A 25,662-nucleotide genomic window follows, 5' to 3' on the forward strand; every position below is an offset into this window, starting at 1 on the left:
AACTCAGCACCGCCTTCCTAACCTGCAATCTTCTTCCTGACCTCTCCGCCCCCACCCCACTCCAGTCTATCACCCTCACCTTGACCTCCTTCCACCTATCGCATTTCCAATGCCCCTCCCCCAAGTCCCTCCTCCCTACCTTTTAACTTAGTCTGCTGGGCACACTTTCCTCATTCCTGAAGAAGGGCTTATGCCCGAAACGTCGATTCTCCTGTTCCTTGGATGCTGCCTGACCTGCTGCGCTTTTCCAGCAACACATTTTCAGCTCTGATATCCAGCATCTGCAGTCCTCACTTTTTCCTTCAATAGAGAATAGATAACTTTCTGTTCTCTTTCAGAATAACCCTCATAGTCCACAATACGTTGCTCACATTACTAGTGACTCTTCCAAGGACAAAGTTCAATTTTCTCAGGCCTAACATCAATAGGAAAGTAAGAAAAAAGCAAAGCAAAGTGCAGATGAATCATAATGAACCCATCTCAAAAACACAAAGTAAATAGACTGGATGGATTTACATATCTAGTGAAGACTGGAGACAGACTCCACCTTTGCCATGCAGATCTTTTGCCTAAAAGAAGAAATCCAACAAAGGGAGAGCAGGAGGGAGAACAGGAGGAATCTTCTATAATGCAAGCTGCCCCTACATTCCAAAATGTAAGTCAGGAAGAAAGCCAAAATTGAAAAGAATCTGGAAGTGCTGCATCACAGGATCTACCTACAGAATAAAGTGAGTCAGAGTCTTTGATTAAGACAAATTAATTAATGTCACAGTCTTAGTTAAGTTGGTAGTTGAAGTCAAAGTTCAGGAGTCAGGTCAGACATGTTGATAGAATCCCTTTAGTGTGAAAACAGGCCATTCAGCCCATCAAGTCCACACCTACCCTGTGAAGACCATCCTATCCATACCCACCCCCTAACACATCCATAACCTTGCATTTACCATGGCTCATCCACCTAGCCGACACATCCTTAGACACTCTGGGCAATTTAACATGGCCAAACCACTTAATCTGCACCTCTTTGGACTGTGGGAGGAAACCCACACAGACAAGGGGAGAATGTGCAAATTCCGCACAGACAGTTGTCTGAGGCTGGAATCGAACCTGAGTACCTGTGAGGCAGCTGTGCTAACCACTGAGCTACCATGCCACCCTTGGAAGGAGTTATCCTGATAGAAAGAGGAAGAATCCAGAAATGTTGATTAAAATTATTTAGCAGGGATGCGTCCAGAAAATAATTACAAGGGCTAACAGAATGGTCTATAATAAAGGCCTAGAATGTACGGAGGTTATGCTACAGCTATATAAAGCCTTAGTTAGATCACATCAATAATGTGTTCACTTCTGAGCAACTGAATCTTAGGAAGAATATATTGAGTTTGGAAAGAGTGCAGGATTGATTTACCATGACTTGGGGAGATAGAGGTACAAGCTAATGCTTTGGGTACAACATTTCAAATCTCATCATGGCAGCTCATGGCAGCCATTGGAATTTAAATTGAAATAATAAAATCTGAAATTGAAAACTAGTCTCAGTCATAGTGACTATGAAACTAGCAACAATTTTTGTAAAGAACCGTCTGGGTTCCTAATATACTTTTGGGAAAGAAATCTGTTGTGCTTACCTGGGCTGGCCTACATGTGACTCTAGAACTTCAGTAATGTCATTGATTCTTAATTGCCCACTGAAATTGCTCAGCTCAAGGGCGAAAGGGAACAAAAATATCGGTTTTACCTCTGATGTTCACATCCCATGAAAGAATAAATGTCATGGATTCCAAATGTTAAAACGTCCAGGAAAGATCACACAGGCTAGGATTGCGTTTTTGGAATCTAAAAGATTAATAGATAATTTGATTAAACGTCTTAAGGTATTAAGGGCACCTAATGAGGTAGATAGAGAGAAATTATTTCTGCTGGCTAAGGAATTTAGGAGTGCACATTATAGACTAAAGATTCAAGCCAGACCTTTCAAGAGCAAAGTTAGTGAACACTTACGTAAACTATCTTCTAAGATCAGCAATTAATGTTAAGTATTATATATTGTTGTATGGTCTGTGCAGAGTTAAGAACTAATTAGCCAGGAACTAGTTATTATATCTAAGTGTTCCTAGAGACCACATTCACAACTGCACATATGCGAGTCATGAAATGTGTAATAGGATACCAACCTAAAGCAATCGTCTTGCCAGGCAGCACAGCACGTTGTAATAAATACAACAAGCTCTAACCTTTTCTATAAAGGGTAATTATTTCTAGAATTTGGGAGATAGAAGACATAGTATAGTAAATGCAAATGTTTGTGAGTAAATTAAAACATTTAAATTAATTTAGTGAAAATCAAGAAAATTGAACCAAATTCCTGCCAGGGAGAGATTGAAGGAAAAACTGAGTACATTGCATAAAAACAAAGAAACAGAATACCAACTGGCTCAGCAATTAATGCACAGCCATAGGCTATAATGATCTGGAAAGCTGATGATGCATTGGAAGCATTTGATAAATTTAAATGGAAGTACAGATTAGCATTCATTAGCAATGAATAGAGGGTCAGCTGCATAGTTCTGTGACCAGGAGTCAAACAACTGAATTTATTTAAGAGTTGGGAACTTGCTGAAGAGAGTTTTTCGCAGGTTTGTGTGCATGTGCCATGTTCTATGTATCGCCATATGGAAAACAATTCATAGAGCAGACTAATCACCTCCACTAGCAGGGATCTGCAACAAGAAACTATGCAAAGCGACAGCAAGACTACAAAGGTAACTTCTTGAGCTTATAAAGTTCACAGCAACTCCAAGATGGAAGATCTAGGTTTAAAGATTCATCACCTGGTAAATGTGAAATCAACAAAACGGAGTCAAATTAGAGAACTTCAGCATTGATTGGATCCAGTGGTGGTGAGTAGTGGAGGAGGGATGGTGGCACTTGCATTGTTAATGATGAGCTGGCTCAGGACTGATGTACTCATTTCAAGCTACAAAGGAATCTCGATTATCCAGCATTCGATTATCCAAATATCAGATTATCCGGCAAGATTGTAAGGTCCTGATGCTTGGTTAAACTATGTTATTCAGCATTCGATTATCCGGAATTTGATTAACCGAACAAAATACAGCCCGCCTGTGTCCTTCCGATAGTCAAGGTTCCTCTGTATATCTTTCTATTTATTTTTCTTATTCGTAGAACTATTCAAAATGGCATCGGATCATGATAACAGTGGAAAAGCTTTTCACTGTACTTTACTGTTGTTCTCACTGTGAAATAAATGTGGCAACCAAATCATTCATTCATTAATTCAAGCAATTCATTCATCCTCAGTAAGGAACTACAGATGCTTTCTTAGCAAAGATCCAGGGATGGCAAGATAAAGGTAGTCACATTGGCTATATTTGTCCATCAGAGATGACACCGCACTGGAAAATAGAGTGACACCAGCCAGATCCAGTCATGCCCAAAACAATGCAACAAGAGTTCTTCAGCAGATTCATCAAGACCACACAGGGATGGAGAATTGTAAGCTTACATCCACATCAGCTGTGTACTGGTTAGACATACACAAGGGCAGTGAAAACATTTACAGAACTGGGCGACACGGTGGCACGGTGGTTAGCACTGCTGCCTCACAGCACCAGAGACCCAGGTTCAATTCTTGCCTCAGGCAACTGACTGTGTGGAGTTTGCACATTCTCCCCGTGTCTGCGTGGGTTTCCTCTGGGTGCTCCGGTTTCCTCCCACAGTCCAAAAATGTGCAGGTTAAGTGAATTGGCCATGCTAAATTGCCCATAGAGTTTGGGGAAGGGGTAAACGTAGGAGAATGGGTCTGGGTGGGTTGCTCTTTGGAGGGTCGGTGTGGACTTGTTGGGCCAAAAGCCCTACTTCCATACTGTAAGTAATCTAAGTATGAAACACGTGGCAGAAAGAGAGATGTTAGCTACTTAAGTACCAAAACATGACATACTCTAGGAGCTGACTTATCCCCACCCAGTCAAGAATGGTATCCCATAATTGCAGACTCAAAGTTCCTTTTCAGCCAGAAGGTAAAAGACTTGAGCACTACAGCAATCATCTCAGCAGTAAAAGTGTGGAAAAATTAATATATAACACTGACATCCAAATTGCATTCAAAAAGTGTGAAGAATTGTTGAACAGTATGGGTTTAACATCATCACCTCATCACTACATAACCCTTTGAGACATGGCTTTAGACAAAGATATGCACATATGGTCAAAAGAACCTGGGTAAAATATTGGGAGAGAAAGGAAGACCCAAATCCTTCCTATAAAGAGGTGACCAGAACTGAACACAATATTCCAAGTGTAGTCTAACCAGGGCTCTATAGAGCTGCAGCATAACCTCATGGCTCTTAAACTCAATCCCGCTGCTAATGAAAGCCAACCCACCATACACCTTCTTAACAACCCTATCAAAATGGGTAGCAACTTTGAGGGATCTATGGACATGGACCCCAAGATCCCGCTGTTCCTCCCCACTGCCAAGAATCCTGTCTTTAACCCTGTGATCTGCATTCAAATTTGACCTTCCAAAGTGAATCACTTCACACTTTTCCTGGTTGAACTCCATCTGCCACTTATCAGCCCAATTCTGCATCCAGTCAATGTCCCATTGCAACCTATAACAGCCTTCGACACTGTCCACAACTCCACCACCTTTGTGTCATCGGTAAACTTACTAACCCACCCTTCCACTTCCTTTATCCAAGTCATTTATAAAAATCACAAACAGCAGCAGTCCCAAAATCGATCCCCGCGGAACACTGAACTCCAGATTAAATACTTTTCATCTACCACCACACTCTGTCTTCTAAGTGCCTGCCAATTATAAATCCAGACAGCTAGATTTCCTTGTATCCTCTGCATCCTTGCTTTCTGAATGAGCCTACTTTGGGGAACCTTATCAAAAACCTTGCTAAAATCCATGTAAACCACATCCACTGCTCTACCTTCATCAACATGTTTTGTTACATCCTCAAAGAATTCAATAAAGTTTGTGAAACATGGTCTGCCCTTCACAAAGCCAAGCTGACTTTTTCTCATCAAACTATGGTTTTCCAAGTAATTATAAATTCTGTCTCTCAGAATCCTCTCTAACACTTTGCCCATCACTGATGGAAGACTGACTGGTCTGTAATTCCCAGGATTATTCCTACTCCCTTTCTTGAACAAAAGAATAACAATTTCTGCCCTCCAATCATCTGGCACTACTCCAGTTGACAGTGAGGACACAAAGATCATCGCCAAAGGCGCAACAATCTCTTCCCTCGTTTTTTTGTAGTAACCTAGGTTATATCCCGTATGGCCCAGGGTATTTATCTAGCCTTACATTTTTCAAAGTTTTCAGCACATCCTCCTTCCTAACATCAATCTATTCTAGCATATCAGTCTGAGTCATACTGTCCACAGAAATGGCAAGGTCCCTCTCAGAAGTGAATACTGAAGCAAAGTATTCATTAAGGACCTCTACTACTTCCTCTGACTCCAGGTATAAGTCCCCTCCTCTATCCTTGATTGGCCCTACCCTCACTCTGGCCATTCTCTTGTTCCTCACATAATTGTAGAACACTTTAGGATTTTCCTTAATCCTACCCGCTAAAGCTTTATCATGCCCCATTCGAGCTCTCCTAAGTCCATTCTTCAGTTCATTCCTGGCTACTTTGTAACCTTTTCAAGCTCTGTCTGATCCTTGCCTCCTCAACCTTGTTGCTTCCTTCTTCCTCTTGACTAGATGTTCCATATTCCTTGTCACTCAAGGTTCTTTCAATCTAACATCTCTTCCTTGCCTCCGTAGGACAAATCTGCCCAGCACTCTCTAAACAACCTTCACATTTCTGTCATACATTTTCCTGAGAACATCTGTTCTCAGTTTAGGTGCCCCAGGTCCTGTCTAATAGCATTGTAATCTCCCCCTCCCCAATTAAATACTTTCCCATACTGTCTGCTCCTATCCTTCTCCATGAGTATAGTAAAGGTCAGGGAGTTGTGATCACTATCACCAAAATGCTCTCCCACTGAGAGATCTGACACCTGACATGGTTCATTGCCAAGCACCAAATCAAATATGGCCTCCCCTCCAGTCAGTCTACGATATATTGCGTCAGGAACCCTTCTTGGACACACCTGACAAAAACTGCTCCATCCAAACTATTTGAACTAAGGACGTTCCAATCAATATTAGGGATGTTAAAGTCACCCATGACAAAAGCCCTGTTACTTCTGCACCTTTCCAAAATCTGCTTCCCAATCTGCTCCTCCATGTCTCTGTTGCTATTGGGGGCCTGTAGAAAACTCCCAATATAGTGACTGCTCCTTTCCTGTTTCTGACTTCCACCCATACTGACTCTATAGACAAACCCCCTCAACAATCTCCCTTTCTGCAGCTGTGATACTATCCCTGATTAGCAATGCCACTTCTCCACCTCTTTTACCTCCTCCACTATTCCTTTTTAAACATTTAAACCCTGCCCTGTGATATCCAAGTCTCTGTAATGGTCACAACATCACTGTTCCAAGTACTGATCCATGTTCTGCATTCATCATCCTTATTCCTGATATTTCTTGCATTAAAATAGACACACCTCAACCCATCACACTGACTGCACCTTTGCCCTGTCAAGTGCCTATCCCACCTCACAGACTCTCTGCACACTGTATCTGGCTACTCCATCATCTGATCTATAGCTCAGATTCCCACCCTCTGCCAATCTAGTTTAAACCTTCTCACAGAGTTCCAGCAAACCCCCCCCACCCAGGATATTGGTGCCTCTCTGGTTCAGGTGCCACCTGTCCTTCTGTACAAGTATCACCTTCCCTCGAAGGTATCCCAATAATCCACATATCTGAAGCCCTCCCTCATACACCAACCCTGCAGCCAAGCGTTCATCTGCACTCACACTCTATTCCGAGCCTCACTAGCATGTGGCACTGATAGAATCCCTGAGATTACTCTCTGCTCTTCCTGCCTTCTAGCTTCCAACATAACTCCCTATTTTCTCTTTTCAGGTTCTCCTCCCGTTCCCTACCTATGTCATTGGTCCCAATGTGTACCACAACCTCTGACTGCTCTCCCTCCCCCTTAAAAATCCTGTAGACTCAATCTGGGATACCCCTTACCCTGGCACCCAGGAGGCAACTTACCATCCAGGAGTCTCGATCGTGACCACAGAATCTCGTGTCTATTCATCTCACGATTGAATATCCTTTCACTATTACTCTGCTATTCCCCCCACTTTTCTTCTGAGCCAGAAACCTGGCCACTGTGGCTGTCCTCTGGTAGGTCATCCCCCCCATACAGTATCCAAAATGGCATACTTATTATTGAGGGGAACGGCCTTGTATAAGTAAATGTGACCATTATTTACTAGTGTCAGGACAGCTAGTTAAAAAATTATAAGATGAAATTATTTTGTTAGCCATCAAAGAGAATATCTAGTCCAATACTTTTCACTTTCCAGTAACTTAATCCTACATGATCTTGTACCAGTAGATGCTATGTTCATTTGTACTGGACAAGATCAATTGGGAAATGTTGGCACATAGGCAGAATTTCCCCAGCCCCTGAATAATGTGGCAATGATGGGGCAGTTGGGAAAATATGACAACAATAGAAAAATGAGATTCTTGGCATCAAGGAAACAAAATGTCTGATATTTCATTTATGTCTTCAACATATAGGCATGGTACATAGTTAATGAGGTGAGGCGTATAAAATTAAGCAAGAAATCTGCGAGAGCTCCTGGAGGAAATCTTCCGTGAAACTCCCTGAAATTAACACTTTGTCAAATTTTGGGAAAATTGAGCCCTAGATTTTTATAAATGTTATTTTGCTCTGATTTGACAATAATGGTTGCACATAAGTTCATTTCAACCAGGCTCAACAAATAACAGGTTTAACACTAACAGTGTTCTGTTGCTATTACGAGCATGAGCTCAAAGGTTTTTAAAACCCTTATTTATTTTGTCAGCTAATGCATCTCCCTGATTCCAGAGCTTAATTGTAATTTAGTTTAGTCTAATGTTTGGAAAAAAAATCTTTATAAGAGCTTGCTTTAATTGTGCTTCATTTCTGGCAGCTGAGTGTAGCTTCACTGTGATTTTTGCAGTTTCTTGTCCCATGAGGTTTTGGAAGGCAGACGTTTGCTGATCTTGCCTCGAGCACAGATTTGCATCACTGATGATTAGAAGCTCAGAGAAGCATTATTAAAATGGGCAGCAGGCGTAACTTTCCCCTAATCAGTACATTTCTGTTTGGGTGGCAGGACATGAGGAACTTAACCTCTAATTACCTTTACCTAACTATCAGCTCCTTAAATTGTTGTCAGGAAATGTACAATTTCACAAGAATATAAGCAAACGTGAGTATTGTAGTGTAGTGATAGTGTCCTGGTGGGCGGCACGGTGGCACAGTGGTTAGCACTGCTGCCTCACAGCGCCAGAGACCTGGGTTCAATTCCCACCTGAGGACTGTGTGGAGTTTGCACGTTCTCCCCGTGTCTGCGTGGGTTTCCTCCGGGTGTTCCGGTTTCTTCCTATAGTCCAAAGATGTGCAGGTCAGGTGAATTGGCCATGCTAAATTGCCCGTAGTGTTAGGTAAGGGGTAAATGTAGGGGTATGGATGGGTTGCGCTTCGGCGGGTCGGTGTGGACTTGTTGGGCTGAAGGGCCTGTTTCCACACTCTAATGTAATCTAATCTAATCATTTCCCTTGGAGCCAGATGTAGCACAATTTGTCCAAGCAGGTTGATTCAAAACAATTAGAAACAAGCATAGAATAGGAAAAGGCTGTTCAACCCATCAAGCTTGCTCCATCCACTGAGCATATTAATTTAACCAACTGTAGGTTCCAGTCCCCTTTGATTTTATTAATAAAACTTTTGCAAATTTTTAACTAAAGGACCTAATGTAGACAATGAGCTTAGATGTCCTATCGTTTGAACTCAGGTTAGGGAGAAATGAGCAGTGACCAATGCTGATCCAGTGCCATCTTAAAGTGTCCAAAACATAGAGGGAACAAGCCCCACATGTGGACAATTGCTCAGCAAAGCCACAACTGTGGGAGAGTGGGACATTTTGGAAAAACCTTCAAAATTCCAATACAGGATAAAGTGAACAAACAGAGAACTGTTGTGAAACCAATGCTGGTTCAAGAAGACAAAACATTGCAAAATAGCAAAACAAAATTCCAGGAAAAATCAACAATTCTGAGAATTAATCCTGAAATGTTAAAACTGGAAATGAATGGAAATACACAGGTTTTAAACTGGTTACTGTGGCCAATGTTTCAGTTTTATCAGTCCAGCTGAAATGGCTTAAAAATATTAAATTGCAGCCATTCTCAATCATGTTAAAGGGAGTTTCAAAAATATAATTGAGAACAAAAGTCCAACGCATAACATTACTCAAGATAAGGAAAGTTAAATCACAGAATTTCTTCATGTAATTTGGAAACAAGAATGTTCTTTATTCATCAGGAATGAATATTAAAGTTGGCATTAATTCACAAGGTTGAAGAGCTTGCAGGTTTGAATTAAAGAACTGGATTTCAAAATGAATTCCCAAGATCGTTCACATGTTCAAGAAGCTGAGCATCGAGTTCCACGATCATTTGTCCAATGAGTTATCAACAATCATTGGTCCAATGAGTGATTAGAATTACCATATGCATTTACTCTTGTAATGCTTTGTTTATTTTTATTATCATCCGTGGGCATTACAGAGCGTGGTGTGAGAGTACAATGATCAGTTTGGTGACTTGGAATTTGAAGCTTCTTACAAGAAATTCTTAGTAATTGTATGTCATATGCAATGAACAGCCAGAGAAGAAGGAACTTCTAATACTTATGCTTTCCATCAGGCCCATGGCATCCCCTCGGAATGGATTTACTCAAGTTCAAAGGCAAGATCCTCATTATTATCATAGACTACATCTTGAGATGAGTTGAGGTAAACTGTCTACACAAGATCAGTGCAGAAGACATGATAGAATCGCTCAGTGAAATCTTCTCATCATATAGCATCCTGGAGACTGTAGTCTCAGAAATAGTCTGCAATTACAAATGAGCAGTTCGAGATTTGCATGGAGACATAATTTTATTCAAGTCACAAGTTCAGTCCACTATCCTCAAAATGAATTGAGAAGCAGAGTGAGCATTTCATACAATTAAGACATTTATCAAAAAAGAACAAAGATATAAATCTTGCACGATTAAACAATATCATCACTACTACAGAACAGATTATCAGCATCAGACTTATTAATGGACAGGAGATTGAGAGCAAAACTTCCACCTTTGTCTCAGAAGCAACAGCTAAATATCTCTGAAAATGACCATAACAGAGTGAAAATAGATGAAGAGCAAAGAGACAACCAGGCTGGAAATTTTTTAAAAAGGTACAGCATATTAGAGTTACTAGTTATCTCTTTGCTCTTCTTTATGTGGAGAGATCTGGAAGGAGACAGAAGCTCTATGAGAATGTAAAAGAATGTGCCTATCCACTAGAGTTTTAAGGAAAGAAACTTGGATTGAACAAGCAATACTTGGGAGATGTAAGCTCGTAAAACACCATATCCATGATAAAACAGAGCCTGGGAAGCTTTTGGTGGCCAACAATGAAAGGATTATTATCAGCATGAATGCAGCAAAACATTAGTCAGTGACATGAAAAAGTCAAATAAATAAAAAACTAATTTACTCTAATAACTCCTTGTTTCCTTAAAGAACTGCTAGTTGTGTGTCAGATAATACTATAAATATCTAAGTAACATATGTTTAAATCATTCAATTTTTGGTCTTGACAAAATATTTGTTCAGTAGAATTTCTTAAAGGAATTAGTTGACATTAATTACTTTTGATGGAGATTTTACTTCAAATCCACTATCTGGTAAGGATTAAATCATTCTAATTTCTCACAAACTTGAAATATCGTAATACCTTTTTGCATTCTTTATTTTAGCCATAAGGAATCCAAGTTAAATAATGATCTTAACTTTACATTATTCATGTCTGTCACAGATCTGTAGACATAGATGCTCTTCTGTTTAATCCTGTTTCCCAAGTGCAAACAAGTTTACTTCCATATGTCTTTCATAATAATTGAAACATCAGCTGTCTCCAATAATCAGTGTTCTTTTGACAGCAAGGTGCTTGAAATCACATTACTATTTGCATTTCAAATGCAGACAATTCCATCTTCCCTGCCTGCTGATGCTCACCCTATGCACAAAAGATAATCTGATAATTGATAACTCCCTGAAGTGCATCCTCCATTCTCAAGAAAGACTATCAGAGACACAGGATGGAAAGGGCAAGCTGCCAAGCAATGCTGCCAAAGAAGACACATTTGTCTTGGAGATATTCAGCATGCGCTGCTCCCTAAAGGTAGCAAATTTACCTTCTACTTGCACTGGCTCACTCCAGAATAAAATATTTCACCATGAAGCAGTTCATCTACTTAATATCTGTAATTATAACAACTGAGTTCTGAGCCACTTTGTACCATGAAACTACCACTCTGAAACTCAACCTGCCATCTCATCCAAATGCTAACGTTTCAATGCCACTTTTACTGGTAACCCAGGATTCCTAAACTGTTTGCAAAATGGACCAAAAAATGGAAGACCTTGATATATTTCCTAAACGTTTGTGGTGAAGCTAATACAAATTTTATTGTTAGAAATACAAAGTTTATAAGATAGTTTGTTTGGGGACTATCTCTTCAGTTCAATCATGTGACCAATTCTGAATTCTGCCCAGTAACAAGTCTGGGTGGTTTGATTGCTGTGGAGACAAAAGAGAATCAAGTCAAGAAACTTGACAAGAAAGTGCAGGTGTTCACCCTGTGGAAAATGGTAAAAAACATCAGTGCTCAGAGCATCTGAGTAAACTGTTAGTCTCCAAGTATCACAAGGAGGTATTGGGAATGTTAGGTTTTATATTTACTGCCAAACTAGAATGGAGCTGAATGCATAAAGGATAGCTAATTAGCATTACCACCTGGTTACAAGATACACAAGGTTCACGTTGCCTTGGAGTTGCTTTGGAGAAGTGAACAGCTCCAATGTAGTATCAAGTTGCAGGGTTTCTTCAGATATCAATGAACCTCACTGGTCGATGTCAATCTTCAAGAACCTGAGAGTGAGAGAGAGAGCAGGAGATGGTGGCAGCTAGTCCTGCACCTGAAGCATATAAATTGCTGATCCTATAGTTTAGTCACAGAGAATACAGTTGTGGACTCGCGCAGATTGAACAGACAAAATTCAAAAGGAGTTAAAAGGGCTGAAATAAAGACAAGAAATCTCCAGTCTAAATATCACGGTGAAAATGGAGTTAGAAGTTAACCAAATGGAAAATAAAACAACTAAACACGACAATGGGTGAGGAAAAAAGCTTTGACGTGAAGGTGCTGGTGTTGGACTGAGGATCTGGACCAGCTGGGCCAATGGGCTGAGAAGTGGCAGATGGAGTTTAATTTAGATAAATGAGAAGTGCTGTATTTTGGGAAAGCAAATCTTAGCAGGACTTATACACTTAATGGTAAGGTCCTAGGGAGTGTTGCTGAACAAAGAGACCTTGAAGTGCAGGTTCATAGCTCCTTGAAAGTAGAGTCGAGGTAGATAGGATAGTGAAGAAGGTGTTTGGTATGCTTTCCTTTATTGGTCAGAGTATTGAGTACAGGGGTTGGGAGGTCATGTTGTGGCTGTACAGGACATTGGTTAGGCCACTGTTGGAATATTGCATGTAATTCTGGTCTGCTTCCTATCGGAAAGATGTTGTGAAACTTGAAAGGGTTCAGAAAAGATTTGCAAGGGTGTTGCCAGGGTTGGAGGATTTGAGCTATAGGGAGGGGCTGAACAGGCTGGGGCTGTTTTCCATGGAGCGTCAGAGGCTGAGGGGTGACCTTATAGAGGTTTATAAAATCATGAGGGGCATGGATAGGATAAATAGACAAAGTCTCTTCCCTGGGGTCGGGGAGTCCAGAACTAGAGGGCATAGGTTTAGGGCGGGAGGCGAAAGATATAAAAGAGACCTAAGGGGCAACGTTTTCACGCAAAGGGTGGTACGTTTATGGAATGAGCTGCCAGAGGAAGTGGTGGAAGCTGGTACATTTGCAACATTTAAAAGGCATTTGGATGGGTATGTGAATACAAAGGGTTTGGAGGGATATGGGCCGGATGCTGGCAGGTGGGACTAGATTGGGTTGGGATATCTGGTCGGCATGGACGAGTTGGACCGAAGGGTTTGTTTCTGTGCTGTACGTCTCTATGACTCTATGTAATTCTTTCTTATTCTTGAATAAAACCTCAATATCTTCATTCATTCATTGCTCTCTACTCTTACCAGCCTTGCCCTTCGCTCTAACAGGAACATAATGAGGGACAGCAAAATGGATAACTGTGATGGTGTGGAATTCTCAGTCATTTTAAAAGTTAAGTAACAAAGATTTTATGTAGCATTAAGTATAAACGCCTTACAGATACAATATTTAGTCAATATTTGTTTGAATTTTTAATTGCAGTGATGGTCTTTTTGGGAATCTTAGCATTAAGACTGGAGCTCATTTTGGTGAGAACATCACAGAATTAACAGAAAAATAACAATGACAGCTGAATTGTTTCCCCTGTTTGCATTTGTTAAATACAAGCAGATGAGGCAGCCTTCCAAAATCATACAGCTGCCTGTAAAACCCATGCAAAACCCATTGTGAATAGTGGAGATGTAAATACAGCACAAAATGTAAAAATATGACAACCTGAACGTTCAGGCCAAAAGAGAGAAGCATTGATACAAATAGAGACATTCACTACCAAACTGTTACGCTGATTTTTCTCAAGCGCAGTGGTGAAATTCCACAGGATTCTCCTGTTCGGTTCCCTGCAGCTTTGATTGAAGTCTTCAAGATATTAACAGGAAAAGACAGGTTGGATAAAGATAAACTATTTCCACTGGTAGGGGATTCTAGAAATAGGGGGCATAGTTTGAGAATTAGGACCAGACCATTCAGGAGAGATATTAGGAAGCACTTCTACACGCAAAGGCTGATAGATATTTGGAACTCTCTTCCATAAACAGCAGTGAATGTTGGTTCAGGTGTTTTTTTTTAATCTGAGATAGGTACACTTTTGTTAAGCAAAGGTATTAAGTGATATGGCCTGAAAATGTGTTGCTGGAACAGCGCAGCAGGTCAGGCAGCATCCAGGGAACAGGAGAATCAACGTTTCGGGCATAAGCCCTTCTTCAGGAAAGACAGGTATATAGAGTTGGGCTACAGATCATATGGTCTCATTGAATGATGGAACATATTTGAGGGGCTGAACAACCTAGAAAAACTGAGACAAATGGTTAAATGCCATTTAATCCATTTTTCTGTCATTTATGAGAATCCTTCCATGAACATTCAACAGATGAATAGGAGAACTTAGGCAGAAACATCAAGTATTACTCTCAGAGATATAATGATAAAAATGATGTGCTAAAAACAGAGAAGTTTAGACTAAATCTATTTATTGAAATCTATCATTGAATCTATATTCCAATTTTTACCCATCCCATTTTTGCCTGGCACAAATGCTTTCAGATAAAGGGAAGGAAAGATAATTGGAGTCAAACTTCTGATGAACTTCCAGTTCAAACTTGATTCAGTTATGACCTTTACCTTTTAAAGAAGTAACTTTTTGAAATAATGATGATTCATTGTACGATTTTATTTTAAATCTTCATTCAGAAAAAGATAATTGTTTGTTTCAATTGTGATTTTTATTTCTGTAATTACAATGTTTTCAAGTACCTTATTTCAGTAGGTATGAGTGCTATTTTGTGAAATTTAGGAATTGCATATAGCCCCACCTCAGATGCACAAATCACAGGCCAACTATTCATTCTCCTTAATGATGGTCTGTTCCATTTTATTAAAATAAGACAATAACTTTCAGTTGGCATAGCAAGGTGGCCTAGTGATTAGCACTGCTGCCACACACTGTCAGGGACCCGGGTTTGATTCCACCTTCAGACGACTGTTTGGAATTTGTACTTTCTCTCTGAGCTTGTGTGGGTTTCCTCTGGTTTCTCTGGGTGCTCTGGTTTCTTCCCACAATCCAAATATTCGCATGTTAGATGGATTAACCATGCCAAATTGTCCAGAGATGTGCAGACTAGGTGGGTTAGCCATGACAAATGTGGGGTTACGGGGATAGGATGGGGCTGGGTGAGATGCCCTTCAAAGGGTCAGTGTGGGCTTGCTGGGCCTAACGGCCTGTTTCCACATTGTAGGGATTCTAATTTTATAATGGGAAATTACATGGATTCCTGCACAGTGGGAGGGTTAATATGTTAACTCATTACAAATTCTTGCTGTGATATTCTGTGAACATCTCAGAAGATGCACATGTCATGTTGTCTGTATCACATAATTTAACTTGTGTCACAATCTGCCCTTGGGCATCTACATGTCGTCTAAAATTTCCCATTGTTCTACAGTGTTCAGGATCTGACAAGGCAGTATGTCAAACCCATGTAAAACCTCCCAGTGTCAGCAGAGCATACAATAAAAACAAATTGTTTTAATCTTTCAGACAGGGCGCTAAATATGCTCTGTTATAAGATCTTTAAAAAAAAGGGAGAGTAGTACCATTGCCTAAAGACACAAACGCAAAAAGAAATGGGGAGTGAGAACAATCATGCAATGGAAACAGTATGGGTGGGATTGAAGTACAGCAAAATGCATTGCTCTGTTGAAAATGATCAACAGAACTTAGATAGTCATGATACAGTGAGGGGAATATCTAAATACAGATCAGAGAAGCACGTACATGGTTATAATGGGAGCATTTCGTTATGTCATGGACTGGGAGAATAGCTCAAATGGTAAAGGCACTGAATTACGAGAGTATGTCCTGGACCTGAATATTGTGACAAAGAGAGATTGTTGCCAAAGATTCTCATCTTGCACTCAATACAGCAAATGCAAGAATACCAAATTTCAAACAATTGCATTAACTCATATTATGGGAGAAAAGGAGTGCTTGTTGGTTGGAGTTTTCACTCTTATTGTTCAAGGCATTGTCATGGAGAAAGTGGTGGGGAACTATAAGCTCCCTGTGTTTCCAGGTAATTCAGATCCTGCATATGAATGTGCATGGTTACAACCATTATAAAAGAGCCATGTTATGAGCTCAACTGATTATCTTAAACTAGTCCATCTTTGGTTTCATCAATAATTTTCCTTCACCAGAAGTGGGATTGTTTGCAAATGATTTCACATTGTTCAATACCAATCATAACTGCACAGATTCTGAAGAAATCCTTGTTCAAGTGCAGCAAGAGCTGGACAGCAATCAGATGGTAAGTGCTTTGTAATATTTACCATACAAATGCCAGGCATCTCCAATGAGAGAAAACCTATTATTTCCCCTTTATATTCAATGGCAGTACCATCATTAAATCTCCCACTATCAACATCCTGAAAGTTTCCAATGACCAGAAACTGAACAAGCCATATACAGAGGAACCTTGATTATCCGAACGAAAAGAGCAGGAAGTACTTTGTTCTGATAATTGAATGTTTGGATAATCGAATGCTGGATAACACAGTTTAGCCAAGTATTGGGACCTTGCGATCTTGTCCTGATAATCCGAAATTCAAATACTCGAATGACAGATAATCGAGGTTCCTCTGTAGATACCGCAGTTACAAAAGGCATTCAAATGCTGGGATTTCAGCATTCAGATACTTACCTCATGCCTTCCCAAAATCTGTCAGCCATCTGCAAGATGCAAGTCAGGAGTACAATGGAATACTTTCCACTTACATGAATGAATGCTGCTCCAACAATAGTCAAGAAACTGGACACCATTTGGGACAAAGCAGTCCACTTGATTCACATTAAACATTCACTCTCCTCACCATTGTGGCAGCCGTGTGTCAAATTTCTAAAATAAACTGGACCAACTTACTTCTTTAACTGCATGTTCCAAATCAGTTCTGTGGTTGTACGTACAGTACATGGATTGCAACAGTTTAAGGTGTCTCACTATGACCTTCTCAACAGTATTTACGGAAGGTCAGTGAATGATCATGTGGCCAATGACAGTCACATTCCATGAATGAATTAAATAAAAACATAAAATAAACACATATACAATTAATACTGAAACGTTTTAATAAATATACAAAGAAAAGGATGATAAAGTGGAATTTTGGTCCATTAAGGATGGATGCAAGTAACATTATGATACATAAGAAAATTGCAGACTATGAGTGTAAATATAAGTACTTTATATTTGTTTTTGAAATGGAAGAAGATGAAAAATACAAAAGGTACAAAGGAACCTATAAATTAGTCAGGAGGAGGAAATAAAAAAAATATTGGTATATAGAAGTCAAAAAGATGTAAGAGGTACATTAAGACCTGAAAGTGTTAAATACGATTAGAGAAGGAAGGAGTACCTTGTAAGAAAGCAATGGATTAAGAAAACTACAAGGGGAGGTATTATAGATACACAAATTGTGCTAAATAAGGTTATGAACTATAAGCTCAATTAGCTGAGTGTGAATGAATAATGACAAAAACGGAAACTTAACTCAAAAAATGGTGAGGACTGACTGTTTAATACACAAGGATATAAAGTATTCACTAAAGGCAGGAAAGGAAGAAAGGGAGATTGGGGTGGCAGAACTAAGAGAGGAAATGTTTCCTCATTTCAGTCCTAAATGGCCTATCCCATGTTCTGAGACTGTGAACCCTGGACTCCCCAACCAGGGGAACCATCCTCCCTGCACCTAGTCTGTAAAGCACTGTTAGAACTTTATATGTTTCAAATAGGTCTCCTCTCAAACTTCCAAGCTCTAGTGAATACAGATCTAGTTGAATCAATCTCTTCTCACAGGTGAGTCCTGCCATCCTAAGTATTAGCCTAGTGAACCTCCGCTGCACTCTGTCTGTGGCAAGTATATCTTTGCTTGGATAAGGAGACCAAAGCTGTGCACAATCCTCCAAGTGTGGTCTCACCAAGGCCCTGTATAACTACAGTAGAAAATCCCTACTTCTGAACTCAAATCCTTTTGTAATGAAGGTCAAAGTGCCACTTGCCTTCCTAATTGCTTGCTGCACCTGCCTATTTGCTTTTGGTGTACAAGGACACCCAGATCCCTTTTTATATCCACATTTAACAACTATCTAAATTCTTCCCTTTTCACACTGAAGTGTATAACTTCAAATTTAGCCATGTTGTACTGTATCTGCCATGTGTTCACCCACATGCTCGACTTGTCTAAAATGCCCAAAGTCTCTTTCCATCCTATTTACAATCCTCAATCCTGTCCAGTTTGTGTCATCAGCAAACGTGGAAGTGTTGCATTTGGTTCCCTCATCTTTACCTTTTACATATCATGAAAAGCTGGGGTCCAAGTACTGATCTTTGCAGTGTCCCACTAGTACTGCCTGGCACTTAGATAAAAATCCATTTATGCCCACTCTCTGTTTCCACTTGTCAACCAATTTTCAATCCATACTAATAGTTTGCCTGCTATATCATGTGGTTTAACTTTGAGCACTAACCTGTTATGGGAGACCCTGTAATAATCTTCTGGAAAGCCAAACACATCACTTCTACTTTTTCTCCCTTATCTATTCTACTAATCGCATCATCAAAAAAACTAAATTAATTCTTTATGTCTGGTTTGCTTTTCATAAACACCCACTGGCTTTGTCCAATCCTATTAATGCTTTCTAAATGTTTTGTGATTATATCTTTTATAACAAACTCTAGCATTTCCCCACTACTGATGTTAGGCTAACTGGTTTGTAGTTCCCTGTGTTTTCTCTCTGCTCCTTTTTTTAAAATAGTGGGGTCATGTTTACCACCCTTTAATCTGTACGAAATGTTCCAGAACCTACATAATTTTGGAAGATTACTATCAATGCAGTCAATACTTCCAGGACTACTTCTTGTAGATGTTGGGATTAGATTATCAGGCCCTGATGATTCGTCAGCCTTTAACCCCATTAATTTCCCCAACACCATTTTCTTACCACTACTGATTTCCTTCAATTCCGCCATCTCACTATACCCTTGGTTCCTCATGTTTCTGGAGGTTATTCATGTTATCTTTTATGAAGGCAGAATCAAAATGTGTGTTCAATTCAAGTCAATCAAACATTTTGTCCTCGTTTGCTGAAGGAAAAGATGTTCCCAAACCTCAGGCTTATTGCTTTTTCTGGCAATTTTGAATGTTTCCTTTAATTTTTTTTGAAAGCAATAGTGAGTTACCTTTCCTTGTTTAGTGTCAGACAAGAATGATTAATTGTTGTAATTCAATCACATGTTCTTTAAATATGAACTATTGCATATTCACCAACAACTTCTTTATTAATGTTCCCGATCCATCCTTACCAATTTTGCACCTCATACCTCATCGTTCCTTTTATTTAGATTCAGAACCCTAGTTTCATATTTAAACACTTCATTCTCTAACTTAATGAAGAATTCCATCTTATGACGGTTACTGTTTCCCAACAGACCCTGCACACCAAGATTAGGAATTAATCCTTTCTCATTGCACAGTACTCAGTCTTGAATAGCCTGTTCTCTGGTTAATTCCTCAGTGTATTGATCTGAATAAAAATTCACGTACACACACCAGGAAATCCTCTTCAACAATACCAGTAGTAGTTTGGTTTCTCTAATCTATATGTAAATTAAAGTCACCCATGATTACAGTTATACCCTTATTACATACACCTCTGATTTGTTGTTGAATGCCCTCCCTTACATCTCCAATACTGCTTGGGACTTGTAGGCATCTGCCAACAACATTTTATGTCCTTTTTAATCTGCCTAATTGTGAATGATCCACATATTGAGACACAAAGCCTTTACACCTGCCTTTCATTTTGCACTGTGGTCCCATTTCTTTATTGTCCTTGTTTTTTTTCTGCCTCCTACTTTTATTTATTATATTTGTGCCTTTTAGTTCTATCCTTGCTCCTCTGACTCCTATTCAGATTCTCATCCTCTTGCCATTCTAGTTTAAACCCTGGTTTACAGTTGAAAAACTAAAAAGCTTTGAGCATGCTACCAGCAGTATTAGGCCTTCAGATAGAATGAGAGATAAAGGAGAACATCTACAGAAATGTGCAAGAATAATAGCACGGTAACATTGAGGGACTTTAATTACCAAAATATCATTTGGGAGATTGTCCGTACAAATGTTAAGGGGCAGAAAAGGACTTTTGAAATGTTTTCAGCTGAAATTCCTTGGCTAGTATGTTCTCATTCCAACTAGAAAAGAAGGAAGCATTGCTGGATCTTGTGCTGGGAAATTTGGTGGGCTAAGCATTATACAATATAGATTCCTAATGGAGAAGGCAAGAAGCAATCTAAAGTCAATCTTCTAAATTGGAGATGAGTTAACTTCAATGAGGTAAGAGGGAATTTAACCAGAGTAAAATGGAACCAGATACTGACAGGAAAAACAATAAGAGAGCAGAGGGTCATCTTTTAGATGTTGAGATTTCAGGTACAGACTATGCACATTCCAACAAGGATACAAAATGGAGGACCTAATTAGTGCCCCTTGGCTAATTAGGGAGGTAGAGATATTGACAAACAAAAAACAAGCATATGATGCTTGTCAGGTGTACTTTTCATACATGAACCACAGTCAAATATAGTAAATTCAGAAGCAAAGTGAAAAGGAAAATATGACTGATAAAGCTAGAACATGAGAATGGCAGTTATATAAATGAGGACTTTACAGTACCACTACCTCTGGGCCAGAAGTTGGAAGTCAAGTCTCACCTACCCAGGAAGTGTGCTATATCAGGTCTAAACAAGTGGATTTAAAATTATTTAGGATCTTGTGGTGCAATGATTCTGTCCCTACCTGTGGGCCAGCAGGTCTGGATTCAAGGCTAAGTTGCCATGAAGATGTGTCGTAAAATATCCAAGCAGGTTGTTTAAAAATATTGTAAAAAGAGGGTGAAAATCTTCTATTAGCATGTAAACAGTAAATGATACCAGGACCTATTAAGGACAAAGAATGATATGTGCTTAAAGGCACAGGACAGGATTCAAACTACTTAATGAATACTTTGTATCAATGTGTACTAGGGAAGAAGGTGCTGACAAACATTAGCGGTGGTGTAAGCAGAAGGGGTGAAAATTGATAAGAAAGGATGGACTGTAAAGGCTGGCTATCCTTCATACTTGTCCTGATTTATTCTTAAATCATCTAACCTTCCCCTGAAGTGGGAAAGATGACAGAGAATTAGAGATGTGACACCTTATTCAGGAAATGTTGTAAAGAAAATTTTAGTAAAGGCAGTCAGGTTTTAGCAACAATAAACTTGAGAAAAAACTAACAGACAATTGGAGATTGTTTAGTTGCCTTAGGTTAGCCAGCATGAATTTGTAAAATGCGGTTTGTGTTTAACTAATCTAATTGAATTTTTGCTGAAGTAACAGAGAAGGTGGATGAAAGGAATGCAAGGGAAGTCGTTGATATTAATTTTAAGAAAGCATGAATTTGATGGGAAAAATGGTCCCCTTCTGTGACATAATGACCCGAAAGGCTGAATTACCACCAGAGTCCAGAAATACGGACCGAGTCTATGGTTAGGTCGGAAATCTATATCTGGTGGGAAACTGATCAAATTTCAGATCTTCACAACTTAGCCTTAAGTGATAAGGAGGGGAGATTCCTGTCCACTCACAGCCAGTAAGGGCAAAGACAGGGGTAGGTCTGATGAAGTGTCGGACTCATTCAGAAACCCCATGGCAGCTACCACTCATGCTACTGGTTGATCTGAGAGAGCGTTGTTTGATTCGTGCCAGTCTTCTAGTATATTACAGGAAAATAAGGTGTCACAAGAAAGGTAAAGGTCTACTTCAATTTAACTCATCACTTCATCAGTGCCCAACTAGATCTAAAGATGGAGGCTGTGAAGGAGAAGAGGGAAAAGTGCAGATGTCCCTTCATTGTGCAGCAAAAGCACTTCTTCATTCAATATCATCCCCTTTCACTGGCAATTGCTCCACTACTTTTATCTTCTGCTTCTCCCTGAATCAGCTGTCTTATTCTAGGGCTGATGATCCTTAAGATCCCCACTTCCATCAAGAGCCACATTATAGAGTGTACGCAAACCGCATTAACCATGTCCTTGCAACAAAGGATTGGAGAACACCACCGGACCAGTCCTAACAATGGAATCCCATCCTGCGACTGAAAAAGAGTGTTGAAGTAAACATTGGTCCTTTAGAGAATGAGAAGTGGCATTTAGTCATAGGATATGATGAAATGGCTGAGGCATTGAATAGGCATCTTGTGTTGGTCTTCACAGTGGAGGATATGAATAATATGCCAGTAATTGACAAAGAGATTAAGGTCGATGAGGACCTGGAAGCAATCATTATTACAGAAGAGGTAGTGTTGGGCAAGCTAATGGGGCTAAGGATTGATAAGTCTCCTGGCACTGATGAAATGCATCCCAGGGTGATAAAAGAGATGGCGGGAGAAAAAGGAAGTGCACCTTTTGGTAATTTGCCAAAATTCGCTAGACTGGGGCAATTCCAGCAGATTGGAAAACAGCAAATGTGATGCCACTGTTTAAAAAGAGCGGTAGACAAAGATGGGGAATTATAGACTGGTGAGCTTAACCTCTGTGGTGGGGAAGATGCTTGAGTATATTATCAAAACATCTCAACAGAAATTGTCCCATTGGGCAGACACACCATGGGGTTCATGAAGAGCAGGTCATGCTTGACAAATCTTTTGGAATTCTATGAAGACATCATGAGTAAGGTAGACAATGGGGACCCAGTGGATGTAGTGTACCTAGATTTCCAAAAGGCCTTCAACAAGGTGACGCACAAGAGGCTGCTGCATAAGGTAAGGATGCATGTCATTAGCAGTAAAGTATGAGCATGGATAGAGGATTGGTTGACTAACAGGAAGAAAAAGTAGAAATAAATGAGTGCTATTCTGGTTGGCGATCAGTAACTAGTGGTGTGCCTCAGGGATCAGTGTTGGGACTGCAATTATTAACAATTTATATAGATGATTTGGAATTGGGGACTATGTGTAGTGTGCCAAAGTTTGCAGATGACACTACAAAGCGTGGCAGAGCAATGTGTGCAGAGGACTGTGAAACTGTGGAGGAACAAAGATACTCTAAGTGAGTGGGCAAAAGTCTAGCAGATGGATTGCAATGTTAACACAGAGGAACCTCGATTATCGGAACGAGATGGGCAGGCACTATTTCGTTCAGATACTTGATTACTCAGTTAATTGATTTCACCTGGGGCTCAGAGTTTTCTGTGAAGTCTGCTCCCCATTCAGGAGACTAGGCAGCAGCACACTGCACGCGAGCCCCCACCCTCCTGCTCCTCAACCCCATCCCTAAACCCCGTCCCATGCCTTCACCCACACTCCCCACTGCACCCTGTCCCCCCACCTGCCCCAACCTCAATCCCCCCACCACCCCCCACCCCCACCCCGGGGGGGGGGAGAGCAGCCGGACTGGACTGTACATCAACAGTAAGACTGCTGCTGCCTTTGTGGGGTAAGTTTCCAAATTGCATACATGCACACAACTTTTTACTGCAACCTTTTGACAGGTTTCACCTCTGCCCTGTACAGGACAATGTTGAAGAGATTATCTGGGGAAGAGGGGCTTAGGGTTCACCCCTATGCAGAACTCCAGGGAAAGTGTGGCGGGAGAGAGAGAGAGGGCAGGAAGTCAGTCATTTGGAGACGGTGCCTGGGCTGTCCAGGATTGTTCTCAGCAGCATTTCAGTGAGCCGAGTTCATTTTTAATCATTGTACCTGTGAACAAAAGACACGATCAGGGTTGAAACAGCTCTTTGACATAATGTTTCTATCGGGACCTTGAGATCTCCTTCGGATAATCCGATATTCGGGTAATTGATATTCGGATAATCGAGGTTTCTCTGTAAATGTGAAGTCATCCATTTTGGTAGGAGTAACAGTAAAAATTATTACTTGAATGGTAAGAAGTTGCAGCATGCTGCTCTGCAGAGTGACCTGGTTGTCCTTGTGCATTAATCACAGAGGGTTGGTCTGCAGGTACAACAAGTAATTAGGAAGGTTAATGGAATTTTGTCCTTCATTGCTAAAGGGATTAAAAGCAAAGAGGTAATGTTGCAGCTGTATAAGTTTCTGGTGAGGCCACACCTGGACTACTGCGTGCAGTTTTGGTCTCTTTACCTGAGAAAGGATGTACTGGCACTAGACAGGGTGCAGAGGATGTTCACGAGGTTGATTCCAGAGTTGATGGGGTTGGCTTATGAGGAGAGACTGAGTAGACTGGGATTATATTCATTGGAATTTAGAAGAATGAGGGGGGATCTTATACACATATATAAAATTATGAAGGGAATAGATAAGTTAGATGTGGAGAAGATGTTTCCACTGCCAGGTGAAACTAGGACAAGAGGGCATAACCTCAACATTAGGAGGAGCAGATTTAGGACTGAATTGAGAAGAAACTTCTTCACCAGAGGGTTGTGAATCAATGGAATTCCCTGCCCAGTGAAGTGGTTGACACTACTTCAGCAAATATTTTCAAACTAAGATTTTTTTTGAAGTAATTAAGGGTTATCGTAAGAGAGCGGGTAAGTGGAGCTGAGGCCTTGATCTTATTGAATGGCAGAGCAGGCCCGAAGGGCCAGATGGTTCTTATGTTCCTATGTTTAATAGTTGTTCTGTAGAACAGATAGCTTTTATTGTCTTGCCTCTGTCCCTCTGTTTGAAGCTACCATAGAAAGGTAAACATGACTTCAAGTATGTCCTCTTGATTCTTTAGGATGCGCTTTCAAGCTTGGAGTGAATGTCTGAGGCTGGTGGATGAAGGAATAATTCCAGCTGCCAGGAAAACAAGTACAGAAATACAGCACACTCTCGTTGTGACTGCAGACGAGTTGGACATGAGGTGACAGAGTGGAAGCCATTTCTGGTGATGAATCACACTGGCTGGTCTTTAGATACCCTGCACCTGAGTGAAGCTAGTGGTGGTGAAAAAGACCAGTCCCCACTGACCTTGCAAAAGGTGTCTGTCGTAATTGACGGTACTGTCCAGCTCTGGCTAAGAGGGCATTAGTGACCAGCAAAATGAAGTGATATGCAGCCACTTCTGATTGCTACCAACATCTACAGTGGAATTTTGGAAGGAACCAGAGGTGATTTTCAAGACCACAGTGACTTCAATAGCATGGAAACCCCAATGCTATGAGGTGGGAGGTCTTCAACAAGGAGGAAACAGATACTTGAAAACATCTGTGTCTCCAAAAACACCATGTCCTGTGACACTGGGTCCTCAGCAGTAGATCCTATATTCGGCGGCTGGCCTCAATTACCTTCCTGCATTTCTTTCCTCTCCATGCCTTCCTAATGCATGGAGGTCTGCTTTTCCTACAAAAGATGTTGTCCTTCACCACTACGGGACCTGAAATCTGAAATCTCCAAGAGGCCACATTCTGGGCAGCCTCCTCCCCATTCTTCTGTCCCTCCAGTGCCAGAGGGTTGCCGATCGTGCTCCAAGACCTGGTAATGAGCGTCTATTCTTCCTGCCACCTGTGCAATGCCAAGGGAATCCTTTCACTAGCTGCAAACCCTCCCTTCACCCCACTGACC

At 40.5% G+C, this 25,662-nt stretch overlaps 1 protein-coding gene across 3 annotated transcripts in view; it reads right to left on the bottom strand.

The window, feature by feature from the left end:
- Positions 1–25,662, bottom strand: part of jph3b (junctophilin 3b) — a 165,386-nt gene that overhangs the window by 81,471 nt on the left and 58,253 nt on the right. The window contains exon 3 of one of the 3 annotated variants that reach the window (XM_043706817.1): positions 11,414–12,143. The exons of the other annotated variants lie outside the window; for them this stretch is intronic. Coding sequence (XP_043562752.1) covers positions 12,116–12,143 — 28 coding nt within the window. The 3' untranslated portion in view covers positions 11,414–12,115. Of the gene's footprint in view, positions 1–11,413; positions 12,144–25,662 lie in introns of those variants that run through there. 3 annotated transcript variants of the gene reach the window in all.

This window comes from Chiloscyllium plagiosum, chromosome 17, assembly GCF_004010195.1.
Source record: "Chiloscyllium plagiosum isolate BGI_BamShark_2017 chromosome 17, ASM401019v2, whole genome shotgun sequence".
NCBI classification, from domain to species: Eukaryota; Metazoa; Chordata; class Chondrichthyes; order Orectolobiformes; family Hemiscylliidae; genus Chiloscyllium; species Chiloscyllium plagiosum.